Source organism: Pipistrellus hanaki, assembly GCF_964339955.1.
Source record: "Pipistrellus hanaki genome assembly, chromosome: 6".
NCBI lineage: Eukaryota > Metazoa > Chordata > Mammalia > Chiroptera > Vespertilionidae > Pipistrellus > Pipistrellus hanaki.
In genome coordinates, this window is record NC_140508.1 from 37,290,295 (window position 1) to 37,311,909 (window position 21,615).

General features: G+C 43.6%; 1 protein-coding gene across 1 annotated transcript in view; it reads left to right on the forward strand.

Annotated features, from left to right (window-relative positions):
* Positions 1–18,295, forward strand: part of CNBD2 (cyclic nucleotide binding domain containing 2) — a 51,737-nt gene extending 33,442 nt beyond the window's left edge. Inside the window, exons 8-12 of the mRNA XM_084888650.1 lie at positions 42–156; positions 7,427–7,604; positions 9,553–9,673; positions 11,527–11,690; positions 17,965–18,295. Of these exons, the coding sequence (XP_084744776.1) occupies positions 42–156; positions 7,427–7,604; positions 9,553–9,673; positions 11,527–11,690; positions 17,965–18,292 (906 nt within the window). The 3' untranslated portion in view covers positions 18,293–18,295. The remainder of the gene's footprint in view (positions 1–41; positions 157–7,426; positions 7,605–9,552; positions 9,674–11,526; positions 11,691–17,964) is intronic.
* Positions 18,296–21,615: the final 3,320 nt, after the last annotated feature.

Genomic DNA, 21,615 nt, shown 5'->3' on the forward strand with positions numbered 1-21,615 from the left:
GGGGGTTAAGCCTTTGGTTTTATGTTCCTTGATGCATCCAGGGCAGCTGTGAAGTCCTGCGGCTATTAGATCTTGCGGCTTCGCGGATCTACTACAAGTGGCTTTGGCAGCATCTGGAGCTGATAGATGATAAAGCTCTGAAGACCAACCTCAAAGGTAAGCATCTGTCCACATCTGGCAGCCGGCAGCCCAACAGGGGCACCTGGCCCCATCCTGTTTCCAGTTCCCAGCCCATAGAGTTTTAGAAATATAGAGCTACAAGGGCCTGGTGGAATATCTGGTTTGATTTTTTCGTCCACCAGCTGTGAAAACCTAGTCTTACTCCCTGGCCAGGTTAGACTCCAGCCTCTCTCTCCCACTCCTCCTTCTCATCTTGTTCTCTTAGCAGGGAGGGAGAGCTTGGAGTTAGACGGTTTGAATCCCACTGATCAACTGGGTGACTTGGTTGAGTACTTAAGCCTCATGGCCTGGTTTCTTTGTGTGTCATGGTAGTGTTGTGGTTAAGAGAGCAAGCCCAGGTGACGAACTGCTTGTGTTTGAACCCAGGGTTTGTCTCTTACTAGGTGTGATTCTAGAAAAGTCACTCTGTTTCTCTCTGTATCCATGCCCTCAGTCTATAAAATGTGAATCGTCGTCTCTTCTTCAGAGACTTGTTATGAAATTAAGCAGATGACTATATAAAGTTCTCAGAACACTACTTGGACTCATTAGTATATAGTAGAGGTTCGTTGTCATTATCACACAGGTTACTAAAGAAGGCGGACTGAGATCATGCATGCATCTCTCTTTTCCACTACCAACCCACCAGTCAAAAAGCTGTATTCCATAAAATTTCCCCCCAATGTTATTTATTGTGGTAAAATACACATAACAAAATTTACTGTATTAACCATTTTTAAGCTTACAGTTCGGTGGCATTAAATACTTTCATAATGTTGTACAAACATCACCACCATCCATTTTCATAACTCTTTTCATCTTATAAAACTGAAACATTATACCAGTTAAACAGTAACTCTCAATCCCCCCTCTCCCTGGCAGCCACCATTCTATTTTTCATCTCTATGATTTATACTACTCTAAGTACCTCATGTAAGTGAAATCATACAATATTTGTCTTTTTTGTGATTGGCTTATTCTATTTTGTATAATGTCTCTGTGCTTCATCTATGTTGTAGCCTATGTCAGAATTTCCTTCCTTTTTAAGGCTGAATAATATTCCATTGTATAAATATACCACATTCTTTTATCCATTCAACTGTTGAGCTGCTTCCACATTTTAGCTTTAGTGAATAATGCTTTTGTGAACACAAGTGTACAAATATATATTTGAGATCCTTTTTCCTTTTGAATATATACCAAGAAGTGGAATTGTTGGATCACATGGTAATTCTATTTTTTTTTTTGAGGAATCACCATTTGCGTTTCACAGCAGCTATACATTGAACATTACCACTAAGAGTGCATAAGGATTCCAATTTCTCCACATCCTCATCTTTTTCTTTTAAGTTTTAGAAATTCTCTATATATTCTGGACATTAATCTCTTTTCAGATATAAGATATGCAAATATTTTATCCCACTTTCCAGTTTGTCTTTTTATTCTGTTGATTTTGTCTTTTAATGCACAAAATTTAAAAGTTTTCATGAAGTCTATTTTGTCTGTTTTTATGTCACTTGTGTCTTGGTTTATATATAAGAAATCATTATCAAATCCAATGCCATGAAGCTTTTGCCTTATGTTTTCTTCTAACAGTTTTATAGTTTTAGATCTTACATTTAGGTCTTTGGTTCATTTTGAGTTAATATTTGCATATGTTCAATAAGGGTCCAACTTATCTTTTACATGTGGATATACAGTTTTCACCACACCATTTGTTGAAAAGATGGTCCTTTTCCTATTGATTGGTATTGGCACCCTTGTAAAAATTATTTGACCACATATGTGAACATTTATTTTTGAGCTCTTTATTTTGTTTCATTGATACACACACACACACACACACACACACACACACACACACACACACACACACTAGAGGCCCAGTGCATGAAATTCATGCACGGGGGCGGGGGGGAATCCCTCAACCCAGCCTGCACTCTCTTGCAATCTGGGACCTCTTGAGGGATGTCTAACTGCCAGTTTAGGCCAGACCCTGCAGGGATCCTTGTGGGATCAGGCCTAAACTGGCAATTGGATGTACTGGATTGCGAGAGGGATGTCTGACTGCTGGCTCCTAACCACTCGCCTGCCTGCCTGCCTGCCTGATAGCCCCTAACTGCTCACCTGCCTGCCTGACCACCTCTAACCACTCTGCCTGCCTTCCTGATCTCCCATAACTGCCTCTGCCTCAGCCCCTACTGCCGTGGCTTTGTCAGGAAGGTCGTCTGGAAGGACTTCTGGAATAGTGTCTGGAAGGTCGTTTGGCTGTCTGGTCTAATTAGCATATTATGCTTTTATTATTTCATACACACACACACACACACACACACATTAGTGGCCCAGTGCCCAAAATTCATGCACATTAAAAGGGAATTAATTAAAGAAAATATTTTATTTTATTTTATTTTATTTTTGGGGGGGTATTTTATTTTTTACTTTTAATATTTTAAAAATAATGTTAGATTTTTTAAGTTTAAAAAATATTACAATTAACATATGTGTAACTTTCATCCAGCTCCTTCAGATGATAACATTTTACAAAACAAAGTATTATTATAAACCAGGAAATTAACATTGATATGATGCTACTAACTGTCCCAATCTAGGAAAGTTTCTCCTTCTTTCATGACCTTGACATATTTTTAGAATATTGATCAGTTATTTTATAAAATTTTCCGCAATTGAGTTGGCCATGGTTATAAAATTTTGGCTATACCACTACAGAAGTGATGCCATTATATCAAGGGGGAGCATGATGTTGATATCTCATTACCATTGATATACTTGCAACACTGTCTCTCCAATGTAAAGTTATGATTTTTCTGTTTGTTATTATTAAATGTTTTGTGGGATGATACTTTGAGATTATATAAGTATCTTGTTTCTCAGCATATATTACCCACTAATTTTGGCACCTATTAATGATGCTTGTAGGCAACAATAATTACTGTGCTGTTTGCCAAACAGTAATTTTCTCATTTGTATTAATTCTTCTACTTTTATTATTAGATGATCTGTCCCTTCTGATTTATTTATCCATCCAATAATTTATATTATTATAGATATTTATTTTTTTCTATGGCTTATATTCCACTAGTAGCATGATTTTGATGCTCACATTATTCCAGATTTGGTCTTTGACTTTCAGGTTTACTTCTGTATTCTTTTTTTTTTTTTTTTTTTTTTTAATAAATCTTTATTGTTCATATTATTATAAATGCTCCTCATTTTTCCCCCCTCCATTGCTCCCCTCCACCAGGTTCCCACCCCACCCTCTACCCTTTCCCCATGCCCCCCTTGTCCTCATCTATAGGTGCACAGTTTTTGTTCAGTCTCTTCCTGCACCCCCCCACTCCCTTTTCCCCCGAGAATCATTAGATCATTCCCCTCCCATACTTCTGATTCTATTGTATTCACCAGTTAATATTATTCATCAGATTTTTTAATTTCCTTGGTTTTTAGATTCACTTGTTGATAGTTACGTATTTGTTGTTCATAATTTTTATCTTTATTTTCTTCCTCTTCCTGAAGAACCCCCTTCAGCAATTCATATAATTCTGGTTTGGCAGTGATGAACTCCTTTAGCTTTTTTTTATTTATTTTTTTATTAGTGAAGCTCTTTATCTGGTCTTCGATTCTGAGTGATAGCTTTGCTGGGCAGAGTATTTTTGGCTGTAGGTTTTTGCTATTCATCACCTTGAATATTTCTTGCCATTCCCGTCTGGCCTGCATGGTTTCTGTTGAGAAACCAGCTGACAATCGTATGGGTGCTCCTTTATAGGTAACTACCTGCTTTTCTCTTGCTGCTTTTAATATTCTCTCTTTGTCTTTTGCTCTTGAAATTTTAATTATGATGTGTCTTGGTGTGGTCCTCTTTGGATTCTTTTTGTTTGGGGTTCTGTGCACTTCCTGGACTTGTAAGTCTAATTCTTTCACTAGGTGGGGGAAGTTTTCTGTCACTATTTCTTCCAATATGTTTTTGGTATCTTGCTCTCTCTCTTCTTCTGGGACCCCCATAATTCTGATGTTGGTTTGCTTGAAGTTGTCCCAGAGGTTTCTTACATTATCTTCAACTTTCTGGATTCTCTTGTCTTCTTGCTTCTGCAGAGGAGTATCTTCTGGCTCTTTATGTTCCAAATCTTTTACTTGATTCTTGTGATCTTCCATTCTGTTTTTAGGACTCTGTATAATATTTTTTTATTTCAGACAATGTATTCTTTATTTCTAGTTGATCCCTTATTATTTCTAGTTGATCCCTTTTCATATCCTCATATGTCTCCTTTATTTTATCGGCCTTTTCTAGGAAATTCTTGAAAAACCTTATAACTGTGGTTTTGAACTCTATATCCAGTTGCTTTTTGTCCTCCATTTCTTTCATTTGTGATCTGTTTCCTTGTCTCTGCATTTTTGCAGCTTCCCTGAGTTGGTAGCCTTAAAAGTCTCTGTGTTCAGCTTGGATGGGGTGGAGTTTCAGGGTGGAGCCTACAGCCTTGGCTTCTGTTGGCCATGCCCTATGAGACTCCTGAGTCTCAGTATTCCTCAGTGTCCTTTGGTACTCGCTGCAAGCACCTCTGAGAGAAAGGTGCCCTCGAGTTTCGCCTGCTACCAAACAGTCTAGGCTCTCCCCCAATAAGCCCGGAACTGGGGTTCAGTGCAGTTGGAAGTGGGGTTGGAAGTGGGGTTCAGAGCAGTCTGGAGCTTTTGTCTCTTTCCCACTAGGGCAATCTAGCAGCACAGTCGACTGTCCGTCCTCTGCGCGCAATGTGCGCACCTCCAGGATTTCCTTTCACCGCTCCCCTGAGGTTCCGCCTTACAGCCCAGACTCCCTCCTTATGTGTCTGGGTCCCCAGGGTCTCGCCCAGAACTGGGGTTCAGTGCTGTCGGAACTGGGGTTCAGCACAGTCCGGAGCTCTTATCTCCTTCCACTAGGGAATGCCAGCCAGGCACTCAGCCTCCCCCTACTCTCCATCTCTGTCCTCTCCGCGCACGCATCGTGTCTCCGTACCTTAGGCTTTTACAGCTCCTCTGATTTTCCTTCTGGTTTTCTCTTTCCTTCTAGTTGTAGAATTTCCAGTCAGTCGACTTTCCTATAGTTCTGGGTAATGTCCATTTTGTATTTTACAATAGTTGTATTTTATTGAAATTGTTGTGTGAGGCTGCAGTTAGGTGTTTACCTATGACACCATCTTGGTTTCTCTAAAGGAAATATTTTAATATTGCTATTTGCCCTTTCTCTATAATAGAAGTGTCAGAGATAAAAGAAAATTAGTAAAATATGTTTGAAAATCTTTCTCCTGTCAGAGTCTGGGGCACACTGTGGGACCCAGAGTCAAGAACCCGCCCATCTGTGTGCACCTCAAAACCACACGAGACCCAGACCAGGCTGGCCCCACCCCCATTAGGTGAGATCCAGACCCGGCTGGCCGGCCCCACCCCTGTCAAGCCCTGTCAGGCAGGGAGCACAACCTCAGGTCCCCTGGCCCAGCACCGGGTGGGAGGCATAGGCTCAGGTCTCCCATCAAGCCTCGCTGGGTAGTGGGTGCAGCCTCAGGTCCCCCGGTGCATTCCAGGTGGAGGATGCACCCTCAGATTCCCTGCCTGGCGCTAGCGCGGGAGCGTGGCCTGAGGTCCCCTGGGCCAGTGCCAGGGCAGGAGGCACAGACTGAGGTCCCCTGGGCTGGTGCCAGGGTGGGGGCATGGCCTGAGGTCCCCTAGCTGGGTGCTGGAGTAGGGGATGCAGCCTCAGGTCCTCAGCCTGGCACCGGGGAGGAGTCATGCCTTGAGGTCCCCTATTAAGCACTGCTGGGCGGGTGCATGGCCTGAGGTCCCCAGTTAAGCCCTTCTGAGCAGGGGGCACAGCCTCAAGTCCCTGCTAATCGCTTATTATGAGAACCCTGCCTCCACTGTGGGCGCAGCCATCTTATGTTTCGGGAAGCCCACCTCTTCTGTGGGCACAGCCATCTTGTGATAGTGTGATGGTTAATTTGCATATTATCTCTTTATAAGATTATATATATTGTTGTTGATGTTGTTAATCCTCATCCAAAGATACTTTTCCATTGATTTTTAGGAAGAGTGGGAGAGAGAGGGAAAGATAAAAGAGGAACATTGATGTGAGAGAAACACATCGATTGGTTGCCTCCTGCATGAGCCCTCACCAGGGCCTGGGCCAGGGAGAAGCCTGCAACCAAGGAACTTGCCTTTGACTGGAATCAAATCTGGGATCCTTTAGTCTGAAGGCTGACACTCTCCACTGAACCAAACTGGCTAGGGCTATATGTCTTTTTTTATGCCAGTATCACACTGTTTTGATTACTGTAGCTTTATAGTAAGTTTTGAAATCAGGAAGTGTGAAATCTCCAGCTTTTTTTTTTTTTTTTTTCTTTCAAGATTGTTTTGGCTATTTGGGGTCCGTCCCTTGAGATTTCTTCTGAATTTTAGGATAGGTTTTTCTATTTCTACAGAAAAGTCAGATAATGACTTTTGATGATAATTACATTGAATCTATAGATGGCTTTGGGTAGTATTGACATCTTAACAATATTGGCTTCTAATTCATGAACATGGGATATGCTTCCATTTATTATGTGTTCTCTAATTTCTTTCAGCAGTGTTTTGTAGTTTGGTTAGTGTATAGAAATCCAACTGATTTTTGTGTAGACTTTGTGTCTTGCTACTTTGCTGAATTCATTTATTAGCTCTAAAAGTTCTTGAGTAGTTGGTTTACTCCTGAGTAATATTCTCTTGGAGAACTTGTTAATAACTCTCATGGAGGGCCTGTTATGTGCTGGGCACTGTGCTAGGTACATAGTACATGCTCTTATCTGAAATTCTTACAATTATCCTATGAGGGTTCCAAGAGATTATGTAACTTGTCTACCATTCCATGGCTGGGCCTCCATTTATCTTTTGTTGCTGCCCCTACTCCCAATTCCAGTTTTAAAGCCCAGACAAATGTGATCTGCCAAAAAACATGAGCTTTTAATTAGATTGACCTGAGCTCAAACAGCTTCAGCCTTTTCCTGAGTGACTTAACCTCTCTGCTGCTCATTTTATTTCTTAAATGAGGCTATGGATACAATGGAGGGACAATACTAGTACGTGGACACCATGGTATATTTTTAACCCCTCTCTCTTTTTAAAAAAAAATTCCCCATACACCAAACTAGCCAGTCAGGTGCCTATGATATATCTCCAACTGCCCACCACAACCCTCATATGAGCAAAACCCCACTAATGTGTTTCCCTATGCTTTCTCTAACAGAAGCTTCTGCTGTGAAGAGATTTAAGGAATTCCAGGTCAAATCATATCCTGTGCAGGATTTTAGCTCTCTGAAACTTCTGCATCTCCAGAAAGCCTTGGAGCATCAGGGGACCACCTTCAGTAGGAAGCTTAATACCCTAGAAGATAGTCTCCCAAAGACCTTTGGCCCAAAGATCAAGTAAGCTTAGCTCTTGGCAGATAGGAGGGCCCAGATTCTGGTTGAAAGAATGATATAACTTACAGGGCAGGATGTCAGGGACGCTAGGGAGGGGGCGGAGGTAGCAGTCATAGCTCTACCCTAAAGGTGGGGGTGTGGGGAAGGCGGCCTGAGAGGTGCTGGGTTTGATGTCCAGGAGCTGCGTGCTCTGCCTTTAACTCTCGGGGGCCACTTTAGGTGGTCAGTTTCTTCCTTTTTCAGGGAACCATTTGAAGAAGAAGGGGTAGGACAGATCTTACAGCTGTCACTCTCTGTGTCACTGGTTCTTTAGCCTCTTCAAAAAATCCTAACCATCCAGGGGAGACCGTATAAGAGCCTGGGCTTAGTAGTCAGTTCAACCCAGGTTCACATCCTGGCTTGGCCACTTATTTTAGCTCTTCGTCCCCGGGCAAGAAACTTGACCTCTGTAAGCCTTAGTTTCCTTGTCTATATATATAGTGTCTAAATCCCGGGGTTGTTGCAAGTCAGCAATTACATGAGGTAATGATAACTATATCTAACACTAATTGAATACTTTGCCAGGTACTGGCTTATCTAATTTAATTCTCACAAAAATCATATCAGGTAAGTGTAAGTACTGTTATTATCACTCCCATCTTTCAGGTGAGAACACACAAGGTACAGAGAGAGATTCAGATACTTGTTTGAAGTCACATATGTAGGAAATGGCAGAGCCATGATTCAAGTCCAAGTCACTTGTTAGCACCCATTCTTGTTGTCTGGTACAATTGTCACCATGGGAACAGGTGGATGCACAATGAGGGCTGCACTTTTGCCTCAGTCCAGAGAGGCTGAGGAGCAGGAAAGGACACTTGGTGGGCACTGGCCTACAGGCAGCTCAACACCAAGCCCTAGAAACAGCCCCCACCCCCATTAAAGATGGAACAAAAATGCTCAGTGAGAGTGTGCTCTGCAGCGATATAATGACCTCAGTATCACAATCTCCATATTGTCATAGTGCCACTTTCCTCAAGCCTTTTGCCTGTTAACTTCCCCAGTCTGCTCGCCTCCATATGAGCATCCCATGGCTTCTGGAGTTTTTTCCTCGGATGGATGCTCTTTCTAAGGGATCCTATGCTTGAAATACCAATTCCAGTTCTTCTGAAGGTAGAGATAGAACAGGCCCAGCTTCTCTGCTATAAATCAATAAGGGAAAAGGGCAGGCTGGACCCAGAAGTGAAAAATAAAGGACATGCTGGGCATGTGCCTCTCATCTACCAGTCCTGGGGTTTGTGTGAAAATAGAAGCCTGCCTTATTTATGTGTAGGTGAGTTCAGCCATATTTTCAGCTGATAAATACTCTTTTTCCTGCCTCTAATCCAAAGAGCATAGCCTGTCTCTTCCTTCTACCTAGCCCGAGACCAAAGAAGGCACAACAGGATTGCCTGGGTAAAATGAACCCCAACATGAACAAAGTACAGAGTCTCCAGGCTACCCAGGGAAACCTGTCTTTGTAAACAAACACACAAACACAAACAAAGCCACCTCTTCTCTGCCTTGCTGGAGTATCCCTAAGAGTAAGCACAGAGCTTACTCTTTGTCAAAAAGTCTGGTCCATTTTCAGGCAGCTCTTAGGAATTCCTTCCTCATGTTGAGCATACATCAGCCAGTGTGAACTTCTCACCCAGCAGGCCTGGCTCTGCTGCATGAGGTCATCGGCCACTTCTTGCACATAACAACTTTTAGGTGGCTAAAGGGGTCCTGTCTTCTTCTCTTCCAAGATTCCCTCCCTATTAAACTTCTCCAATTCCTGGCTCAGTCTCTCCCAGGCCTTGATTTGGAGTTTCCTTACTTCTGAGAGAGGGGAAGGAAGATTTCCATGTGCAATAGAGATGGAGCTGATTATCCATGGCCTCATGAGCTGGCTGTGTTACAAAGGAGTTCTTTTTAACAAGTTGTCTAATTTCAGATCCCGGCAACCTAATGTGCTGGAGTGTCCCATGGTCAAAACCAAGTATGGTGATATCCCGAAGGCGGCTTCAGTGGGGGGCTACGTGAAGCTCCACACAGTGCAGGAGGGAGAAATCATTGTAAGTGTACAGAAAGCCTTGTTTACGATATAGTATGTAACAGGATAGGTTGTGAGTGGTAAGTAATGAGAGTAAAGGCTTAAAAATATCCCACTCTATATATGATGATATTAAGGAACAATATTGATTTTTTAGATATGGTAATTTTAAAATTACCGTATTATGCTTATGATTTTTAAGAGTTCTTATAGTTATGCAATAAATGTCAACATATTTACAGATAAAATATGACATCTGGGACTTGCTTTAAAATAATTTAGGAATAAAGCAAGGGTATCACCTCTCATCACTTCTATTCAGCATTGTACTGGAAGTCCTAGCTAGTGCATTAAGACAAGAAGAGGAAGTAGAACATATACAGATTGGAGAGGCAGAAATAGAGCTGTTTGTTTGCAGATGATATGCTTGTTTATTTCAAAGAATAAAATAAAAAAAGAACCTCCCAAAATTCCTGAAGCTAATGAAGGATTATAGCAAAGTTTTAGTAATAAAGTGAAGAACAATTGGAATTTGAAATTAAAAATACAGTGTCATGTACAATAGCACCAAAAAGTGAAGTACTTAGATAAAAATCTAACAAAATATGTTCAGGATCCATATGCAGAAAACTAACTATAATGAAATAATTCAAAGAAGATTTACATAAATGGAAAATATTCTGTTTATGGATTGTATGATTCCAATTGTATGACATTCCAAAAAAGGTAAAATTACAGAGATAATAAAATGATTAGTGGTAGCCAGAGGTTTGGAGGTCAGGGGAAGGGCTTGAATAGGTAAAGCACATGGGATTTTTAGGACAGTAAAATTATCTGTATGATACTGTAATGGTGGATTCAAAACATTAAGCATTTGTCAAAACCCATAGAACTTTACAGCACAAAGAGTGAAGCTTAATGTATGCAATTTGTCAAAACAAAAAAATATTATCTAGGATGTTGGGAGATCACAGGAAGGAATATAGACTCTGACAAGAGGATTTAACAATTTTACAAATGCATAGAACCACTTCGATGAAGGGAGTAGGAGTAAAAGTGCTGATGACTTAAGAATTTGGAGATAACTGGAGTCTGTAAGACTAAAAGCAGAAGGAACCACACACAAGCATTGGCCTCTAGTTGATAAAGTTGGTGTATGGATTAACGATTGATTCTGCTGTCATGTATACTGAAATGGATCAAGTAAGTAAATGAATGGTGGATGGCAGGAGCCAGGTATCTCACATCATGAGACATCTACAAGCAGATATGCCGGTTGACCTCCATCTCCCTTCCAGATATAACCAAACAGGAATCCATGCCAGGGAGCCAAAGGAGCATGACAAGCTGCAGAGAAGGAGGCCAGCGGCCTCCAAAGTCTATGCAGGAGGGAGAAAGAACTGAGGCTCAGTGGGGACATGCATTTATGGGCAAAGACATGCAGAAAAAGATGGGGAAGGGGGTTGTAGCTACAAAAGGGAAGATCTAGAAGAGGAGGACTAGCTGATTTTTGTCATAGTCCTGAGGAAGAGAACGTGGGCTTACATGGCACAAGGAAGAGTTGAGATTGGCTATTGGGGGAAACTTGTAAAATGTAACTGTAGTACAGTTATGGTAGAGAGCCTGCTAGCGCAGGCAGGATGTGGACAAAGCGCCTTCAGGGCTCTTGTCATTTCAAGAGTCAGAATATTCGATGTCATGTAGCAAATGAGCCCTGGATTTCTCCCCATCATTTCCTGGACTTCTCCCCATCATTTGCCAGATGACCCCAGATGCAGTCACTTCCTATTTGAGCCTTGTTTTTTCCATCTATAATATCTGCCAGTAGAAGTGGATGGTCCCTGAGATCCAACTTTCTGGGACTTTTTCCTATAGGGCCTTCACCAGATCCTCCTTCCAGACGACCAACAAGACACGCGGTCCTTGATCCTCGTGAGCCTGGGAGTTGAGTTGATAACGGTGTGGAAAGAAAAATTTTGTGAACTGATTGACAACGAGGTAACAGAAAAGTTATGCAGGTTCAAGATCGGGTACCCCAGGTCAGTGCTGGCTATGTGTGTATATCCCACCAGATCAAATGAACAAATTTTCACCTATTTTAGTAAAAGAAAGAAAAAATACGATAATACCTAATGCTGACAAAGGTGGGATGAAACTGGTAGTCGTTGCTACACTGTAAATTATCTCAGTTCTTTGGATAATAATTTCAGCATTATGTTTTAAGTGCCATAAAACTGTTCCTACTTTTGGAAGCAATGGCCTACCTGTGAATTTATCTTTATATAACTAAGTTATGGAGAAAGCTACCTGCATTAGGATGTTCATAGCAGTCATATTCATAATAGAAAAACCACCACCACCATCACGTGTTACTAAAGGGATAGTTTAGAAAATTGTGATCCATGCTCTAGCCGGTTTGGCTCAGTGGATAGAATGTGGCCTGTGGACTGAAGGGTCCAAATTCAATTCGTTCAAGGGCATATGTCCAGGTTGCAGGCTGATCCCCACTAGGGGGCGTGCAGGAGGCAGCCGATCAATGATTATCATCATTGATGTTTCTATGTCTCGCTCTCTCTCTGTTTCTCTCTGAAATCAATAAACATATATTTGGAAAAAACACACACACAAAACTTTGCAGTGTTATTTCACTGCCTATAGGATACAGTGTGACTTAATGCCACATAAATGGTTCTTCATGATCTGACCCCTCAACTCGCCTACAGCACCTCCTGCCACCTCTAACCCCTCCAACAACCTAGGCAGATGGTCTCCTGGACCCTCCATATAATCGCCTTTGCCATTGTAGGCCTTTCTACCTGAAATGCCATCCTCAAATCCTGTCCCTCTTTTTCTAGTAAATTCCTGCTCATTCTTTAAGATTCATCTTCTCAAGACAACCATTCGGCAGCTCTATCACTTACCACACGCATTGTATTATAGCTGTTGACAGCCATGTAATTTGTACATATCTTTCCTCCATCACTTGATTCATCTTTATAGATATGCCTGCTCTGGATATTTCATATAGGTGGCATTCTATAATATGTGGTCTTTTGTGGCTTGATTCATTATCTCAGTTCTTTGGACTTTATAGTTAGTTAAGATATTGGACTTTATCTGTCTTTCATCTCTAGCACTTGTATCCTACCTGGTAGGTAAATGTTGAATGAATAGGGGCATACTCATTGCAGAAAACTAGAAAATGCTGAACATTTAAAAAGGCGAAAACCAAAATTATTGCATTCCTCCACCAATCCCAATTAATGTTATGTGTGTTTCTTTTTATTTTATTTTATTTTATTTTATTTTATTGATTTTTTTACAGAGAAGAAGAGAGAGAGAGATAGAGAGTTAGAAACATCGATGAGAGAGACATCAATCAGCTGCCTCTTGCACACCCCCTACTGGGGATGAGCCCGCAACTAAGGTACATGCCCTTGACCGGAATCGAACCCGGTACCTTTCAGTCCGCAGACCGACGCTCTATCCACTGAGCCAAACCGGTTTCAGCTATGTGTGTTTCTTTTAGTGTTTATTTACCACACGGATATATGCCAAATGTGCATTTACTACTCATACACACTAAGTTTCATAATGGGAATCATGCTTATAGAATTTTTAAAATATATATATTTTATTGTTTTTTTATAGAGAGGAAGAGAGATAGAGAGTTAGAAACATCGATGAGAGAGAGACATCCATCAGCTGCCTCTTGCACACCCCCTACTGGGGATGTGCCCGCAACCAAGGTACATGCCCTTGACCAGAATTGAACTTGAGGCCTTTCAGTCCGCAGGCTGTCGCTCTATCCACTGAGCCAAACCGGTTTTGGCTGGTTATAGAATTTACATCCTCCCTCCTTTTTTTCTTGTGGCGATATTGTGATCAGACTTGGTTTTGCTGGCATGTGTGGGAAGCGAGTTGGATTTTATAGGGGATCTGCATAACCTTGGATAAGTCATTTTCCTTCCTCTAGGCTTCAGACTCCAACCTGCAAAACAAGAAAATTAGACTAGAACAGTGTTTCATAAAGTATGGAACACATTCACAGAAGGTTTACAAGATGATTTCAGGCAGCACGTTTTAACAGCTATGTATTTATTCTAGTGTGAATTAGAAAAAGAGCATGATTCATTCACTACACCCATGACCTGACAGATTTTGTTGCTTAGAACAAAGCCAAAGTAAATATTTAAGTAAAAAAAGCTAAGTAGATTTAATAAAAAAAAAAAATCATTAGTAAATCAATGATAACAGATAACATGCAGATATGGCCCAAATTGGGGCAGTTCTGTGAGAAAAACAAGTTGGAAAACAGTGGTGGTTCCTTGCAGAAGGATGCCACGGTTCTCTGGTTCGTGTGCACTACCAATATAGAAAATGGCTAGTTAGAGGTAACCACCCAAGAAATGATTTAAGGAGCTTTAGCTCCTGCATAATGCCTGGCACATGATGGGTACCAGTTAATGCCTGTTGAATTGAAATTCAGAAAGGCTTACCTAGACTCGAGGGTGGCAGATGTTTGGGCTGCTCAGTCAGCACTTTGTTGCAATCATCTACAATGCTGACAGATTGAATTCTGGCTTTTTCATTAATTGTTGAACTCATGGTTTTCTAGATTGCTAAAGTAGGCAGAAATCATAGCCAGTATCTAGCGCAAATCCTCCATGTTTTAACTGAGCACCATGAGGCCCAGGAAAGGGCCTGTGACATCTATACGTCACATAGTCACTGACTGAGACACCTGTCTTGTGAATGCCACAGGCTAGATATCCTGAAACCTCTCCCTACAAAACACAATGAGTGCCACGTAGAATATAATCACAGGAAAGAAGGGAAATCTCCAAGGGCAAAATGGAGAAGAGCCTAAAAGCCAAAGCACAGGGGGATCTAGTGTTGGGATTGCCCAGCAAGGATGGGGTTTAAGGGGATCACGGGTTGAAGTTGTACAGCCTGCAAGGACAGATGAAACTTTCAGTTCAAGTGAGGGAGGGAATGGAACTAAAGTGCCATGAAGCTGAGGTCCCTAGAAGAGCTACCCTGTTTAGTAAAAAAAAACTAGAGTAGAAATCAGTATGACCATCAGCATCAGGAGGAAACATGGAATCTAGTCTGTCTTAACTTGGGAAAAGAAGATTCCCTAAGAATTTGTAATTGCCTGCTTGCCCCCTCAGGGTTTGGTGAGTCCCTTAGCCTCTTTGGCCCCAGTTTCCATGTTTGTGAATTGGGGTGGTTATGAGGATCAAGTTAATTAACGAACATAAAGTGCTTGGCACATAGTAAGTGCTCAGTCAGAGATAAATAGCGTTGTCATTATCTATTATGTAAAAAACTGGGAGTTAATGGAAATTACATGAAGACTATCTAGTGGTGTGCTGGTGAAGGTTTAACAATAAACTCTCTGGGAGGTGGGAGGTAACCCTGATTTGAAGTGTTTGCCCATTCCTATTATGGACACACTCCCAGCATGCCCAGTTTCGAGCTACCAACCTGATGGAGTTGAGAAGAGATGCACACATCTCTTGTGACCTGGTAGGAGCTGATTTGATACACCACTGAGACCAATAGGACTAGCTTGTAGCCCACTCGAACCTCTGGATTTTTTATTAAGTTGTTCTCTATGGATCATAGTGGACGCTGTTCTGGTCAAATAATGGAGCCAAAAGAATGTTCTAATCTGTTTGTGATTTATTAGGTTTGCCTCTTTAGGTGAGAGTACAGGCGAGTCAATGGAAATTGAACTTACCCTTTACTTGCTGCGGTCTCAGAAGGAAATTAGCCAATGAGTGCTGAGCCCATGCCAGCCTCCCCCACTTTTCCCATCCTCACATGCTATGAGGGCAGGGGGGAAAATAGGACCAGGACACCAAGGCCAGTCCAAGGTAGCTTCAATCTGCTTTCCATCTTTTCTTTATATTTTTATTGATTTCAGAGAGGAAGGGAGAGGGAGAGAGAGAAATATCCATGAGAGAGAATCATTAATTGGCTAACTTATGCACACCCCCTACTGGGGATTGAGCCCACAACCCCAGTATGTGCCTTGACTGGGACACTTCAGTCCGCAGGCAGATGCTCTATCCATTGAGCCAAACCTGCTAGTGCTGCTTTCCATCTTCATAGATATGCCTGCTCTGGATATTTCATACTGGAGGCCTTCTACAATATGTGGTATTTTGTGGCTTGCTTTTTAGCATAATATTTTCAAGTTTCATCCAAGTGCAGTAGTATCAATATTTCATTACTTGTTATTGTCAAATAATATTCCATTGCATGTGTATACCATACTTTATCTATTCATCAGATAATGGACCTTTGAGTTGTTTCTTCGTTTTGGCTATCCTATCTAATAAAAGAGTAATATGCAAATTGACCATCACTCCAAGACACAAGATGGCCACCCCCATGTGGCCAAAGATGGCTGCTCCCATGTGGGCACAAGATGGCCACCACAAGATGGCTAGCTGGGGAGGGCAGTTGTAGACAGTTGGGGGTGACCAGGCTGGTAGAGGAGGGCAGTTGGGGGAGACCAGGCCAGCAAGGGAGGGAAGTTGGGGGGACCCTGGTCTGCAAGGGAGGGCAGTTGGGAGAACCAGGCCTGCAGGGGAGAGCAGTTGTGGGAGATCAGGCAAGCAGGGACTGCATTTAGGGCCAGCAGAGGAGGGCAGTTGGGGGAGACCAGGTCACCAGGGGAGGGCAGTTGTAGGGGAACAGGAATGCAAGAGAGGGCAGTAGGGGGCGGGGGGCAGGCCTGCAGGGGAGGGCAGTTGGGGGGAAACCAGGCCTGCAGTGGAGGGAAGTTGCAGGGGACCAGGCCTGCAGTGGAGGATAGTTAGGGGGGAACTCAGACCTGCAGGGGAGGGCAGTTGTGGGGGGATCAGGCCTGAAGAGGAAGGCAGTTGGGGAAGACCAGATCTGCAGAGGAGGGCAGTTGTAGGTGATCAGGCCATCAGGGAGGGCAGTTAGGGGAGACCAGGCCAGCAGAGGAGGGCAGTTGGGGGAGATCAGGCCAGCAGAGGAGGGCAGTTGGGAGAGATCAGGCCAGCAGGGGATGACAGTTGTGGGGGGATCATGCCTGCAGGGGAGGGCTTTTGAGGTGGGGACCAGGCCTGCAGGGGAAGACAGTTAGGGGCAACCAGGGCTGCAGGGGAAGTCAGTTAGGGGCGACCAGACTGGCAGTTAGGGGTGACCAGGCCAGCAGGGTAGGGCAGTTAGGGGTGACTGGGCCAGCAGGGGAGGGCCTGCAGGGGAAGACAGTGAGGGGCAATCAGACTGGCAGTTAGGGGTGACCAAGCTAGCAGGGAAGGGCAGTCAGGGGCAATAAGGCTGGTTGGGGTGCAATTAGGCATTGATCAGGCTGGCAGTGGAGTGGTTAGGGGTGATCAGGCTGGCAGGCAGAATTGGTTAGAGGCAATAAGGCTGAGGCAGGTGAACGGTTGGGAGCCAGCAATTTGGATTGTGAGAGGGATCCCAAATTGGAGAGGGTGCAGGCTAGGCTGAGGGGACAACCCCTCTGTGTACAAATTTCATGCACCGGGCCTCTAGTTATGAATAATGCTGCTATGAACATTCTTGGTCAAGTTTTTATGTTGGCATATGTTTCTATTTCTCTTGGGTGTATACCTAGGAGTATACTTGCTGGGTCATAAATTACTATGTGTAACCTTTTAAGGAACTGCCAGACTGTTTTCCAAGGTGACTGCACCAATTTACATTCCCATCAGTAACATATTGGAAACCCTGTTCTAGTGTTCTCATATCCTCATCAATATTTATTATCTATCTTTTGAATTATAGCCCTTTTAGTAGACATAAGTGATATCTCATTGTGGCCTTGATTTACATTTCCCTGATGGCTAATGGTCACATATGTAATTCAGTGGCCACATTAAAGAAATAAAAAGAAATGGGTAAAATTATCTTTAATAATATATTTTATTGAATTCAGTATATAAAAAATATTATCATTTCAACATATAATCAATATAAAATTATTAGATACTCTACATTCTTTTTTTGTTGTAAGTCTTTGAAAGTGGGTGTATGTTTTATACTCCCGGCACAGCTCTAATTCATATTGGCCACACTTTAGGTACTCAGCAGCCACATGCAGCTCATGGGCATTGTGTGGAAGGTCTAGGGGAAGAAAGTGTGGAAAGGCAAAGAAGGCAGAGAGAAGAGTCTGGGGAAGGCACAAAGGGGGAAGGAGCACACTGTGTTTAGGGATTGAAAAGAGTGGTGGGAGGCAAGGCTGGAGGGGGCAGGGCACAGGGAGGAGGTGGCCTGGGGACCTCAGCATCTATGTCTCACCTTCAGCGATGAGGAAATGTGCCAGAAGTTCCTCATGGAGAACAGCTGGAACACCTTCCGGAAGGACCTGATACATCTGCTGGTGGAACCTCGCCGACACCCACCCCTCACCCCAGTCCGGTACAAGAAGAAACAGATCTACCACCCCAAGTCTCTGACCCTGGATTTGTGTAACCTCAACAAGAAGACTAGACCTCATTATCCCATTTTTATGGCACCCCAGAAAAACCTCCCCCCACTGAGGGTTATCCAGGCCATCAAGGCACCCCGGTACAAAATCAGAGAACTCCTGCCTCAGTACAAGAATGATGGAGTCCTCGTTCAGACCAAATAAAGAATGGAGGCTTGGCCACTGTGTTTCTGGAATGGACACCACGGGAGTTGTGGAGCTTGGAGTGGGGGCTACCAGGGGCTGCGCAGTGGGTCTGCACAGATGTTTAAGGGCAGCAACTGGGGCACTGTTTCCCTTGACACTTGTGGGGATGAGTGAGTGGATGGTCAGGAGGCTGGGCATGGATAGGTTAATCAATGAAGATGCTCTCAGGGTGGAAGGTTTTATCTGAAAAGATGAATAGGAGGTGCAGAGGGGTTCAGACCAAAGTGAGCAAGACTGGGGTTGCAAACTCAAATACCTTCCAAGGCCAGACAAGTCATCTAAAGGAGAGCAGCAGAAGGACTGGGGAAGCAACAGAGGATGGTGGGGACTGGTACCCATGTTCCCATCCCGATGGAGCAGCTGCCTCTTAGACCCAGTCAATTGATACCATGCCAAGAAGTAAGTGCAGGCCTGGTACTGCTGGCCTATTTTTCAAGAGAACCAAGAAACCCAATATTTAAGAAGATTCCTACTGGTTTTTAAATGTGAGCAACTAATTTGGATTGTTTTTTAAATACTGTGTTAGGCAGACAAAACACATATGTGGGCTGTGTTGGCCTACAAACTGCTATTTTGCCAATGCTCATCAAGCACCTTTCTCAGCCTGACAGGGCATTGCCAGAGACTGGAGTGAGGCGTGACTGTGGAGGGAGGTATAAAAAGCCAGAGGTGGGCAGCATGACAGGAGGGAGCGGCGTCCTGGGTCAAGGATGAGGATCAAGCAGCCTGAGAGAGACGAGGCAGGCCAGAGACAGGAGGTGGTTGATTGGACTTAGAGAGGGCTCCCCAGTCTCTCTGCGGGTGGATCCTGAATCTGTAGCCATCTGTCACTGACCTAGGTTGGCACCACAGACCCAGCGCCCACTTACCTCTTTCCCTTGATAAATACCATAGTTTAGCTGTGACAGTGCCAAGGGGCCTGGTGCAAGTCATGACAGCACAAGGGCCTGGCCTGGGGCCACCAGGAGAGAGATGAGCCCTCCCACACCCCACATAAACACTCACCTAGCCCACCCCTGGCAAGAAGTGGAGTCTGGGGGACAGCTGAGTGCTGAACTGGACATCAAAAGCTCTGGAGAACCTGGCTCTGTTTTCATCTCCCTCGACCCCCTTAGACCTCCTTGAGCATCTTGAGCTCTTTTCCTGCACCCCAGTTTCTCCAGTGGCAAAATGAGCAAGTTGGACAAGATCAATGGTTTTCATGAGTGAGGGGTGAGTACAGTTTGAAAAACATATTCAACATTATACTTTTATATGCTGAATTTAAAAGAAAACTTTTTATCTTGCACAATAAAGGAGAAGAAATATGGAATTTTTTTTATCAGAAGGGAGTATGGGTGGAAAGTGTAGAGAATCAATGAATTTAATAAACTCAACTTCCCTATTAGATCCAGAAGTTCGAGGAGTCTGAGACATCTGTGGTAGTCCTGGAAGGGCTGTCTGTGACCTACGAGGATGGGGTGGACTGTTTTGAACCTAGGTAAGTGGAAAAGTCTGACTTTATGTGGGATCTCTTTGCATGTAGGGCTGTGGCTCAAAGATGATGGTGTGGACATCTTGTTCATTCAGTTAAAATTTATTTACTAAGCACTTCTTCCATAGCAGATTCAAAGGAGGATTAAGAGGCAGTCTCTATTTCCTCTTATTCTCTAGGCCTGGGGCTCGCCCCCCCCCTCCCTCCCCCCCCCGCCGCCAGAAAGCAAACTCTGTAAAGAGCCAAATGATAAATATTTTGGGTTTCGCCAGCCATGCAGTCTCTATTGTAACTACTCAGCTTTGTGTGGTGAAATCAATCTTAGTGTTCCAATAAAGCTTTATTTACAAAAACAAGTGGCAGGACAGATTTGGCCTGTGGGCTCTAATTTGCTTACTCATGCTCCAGGCAATAGGGAACCCTGAAAGGTTCTTGAGCAGATAGGATATGGGGACAGAAACTTATTACTGAGCGCTTGTTCCATGACAGCCATCTTGCTAAGCATCTAACTAAAATCTGATAACCTTTGGGCTAAGATCCCAGCTCTGCCACTTAATGGCTGTTGAGGACTAAAAGAATTGGTACATGTATAGCACGGTGGAGGATTGTATTCACGAAGATTCATGGATCCCCCTTCCTGGAAAGTGAGAGAAAAATCTTGCAGACCAGGAGGCAGATCATGTTTCCCAGGAAAGTAGTGGGTGACAGAACTGACTAGAAGGGCAGCCTGGGAGTAAAGACACTGTGCGGGGGAAAGAGACTGTGGGGCTGGTCTTCAGGACGTCTTGAGGGGAGCAGAAAGAGCACAGCTTTTTCTGAAGCCACCATGTAACAGAAGAACCTGAGCATGAGACATGTCTAAAGAGGACTTCAAAGAATTTTTCTGTATATTGAGAATGTGTTTCTCCTGTGGGATTTCCTGAGGAAACACTGGAATAGCTCTTAACTAGGTTTAATGCAGTACTGCTGTTTCCTTGACTTCAGTAACCAAGGAGAGAGAGGGCAACATGAGGCCCCAGCTATATTTGGGTTACACAGGTACAGTGCTTGATACACATTAGATGTTATTAGCACCCTTTTGACTGAGATCAATTTGGCCATCCAAAGGCTCTCTTCCCCTTTCAATGGGATAGGAAACCGGCTTTGGAAGGCTAAGCCTTAATCATCAGTGATAAAGGCCATCCCCAAGAGATTGGGGTGAGACAGTCCAGGCTGGCATCTTGCCCAACCTCCTGACTCTTCACTAAAGTGAATGGTTACTGTCAACATTAAGGGGCGCCTTGGAGGGAAGAGAGCAGAGGCAGGTCTCCAGAGCTTAATTAGCCTGCACTGTGGGTGAGGGCGCTGTTGCCAGAAGGATGGGTGAACCGGTGTGGGGGGGCTGTGGTTGCTTGTAAGTATGCGGGAGCCTCCTAGCTTCCAGGCTGTGAGCTTCAGAATGAGCAAGCAGTTGTTTTCAAGGCTCCCTCCTCCACACACACTCAGCAACATGGAGCAGGGATCAGAATCAGGCAGGGGAGGACAAGTTTGAATTTATTTGCTCATTCAGAAGGAGCGAATATGATACCCCTTGGCACAATGGTTAGCAACAAGCTGTGTTTTTCGTGCTACAGAGGTCCTCACTGCCCATCCGGGCACAGATCCAGGGGTCAGAAGGTCCACAGTGATCTGCCATGAGGCAGAAGGGCCTGGGCTCAGATATTGAGTGTCCAGCGTATGGCAGGCATTCTGTGAGGTACTCAATAGAGACCATCACTTACCCTGAAAATATTTTCTGGCAACTAAATAGGTGGCCTTATCTCCATCT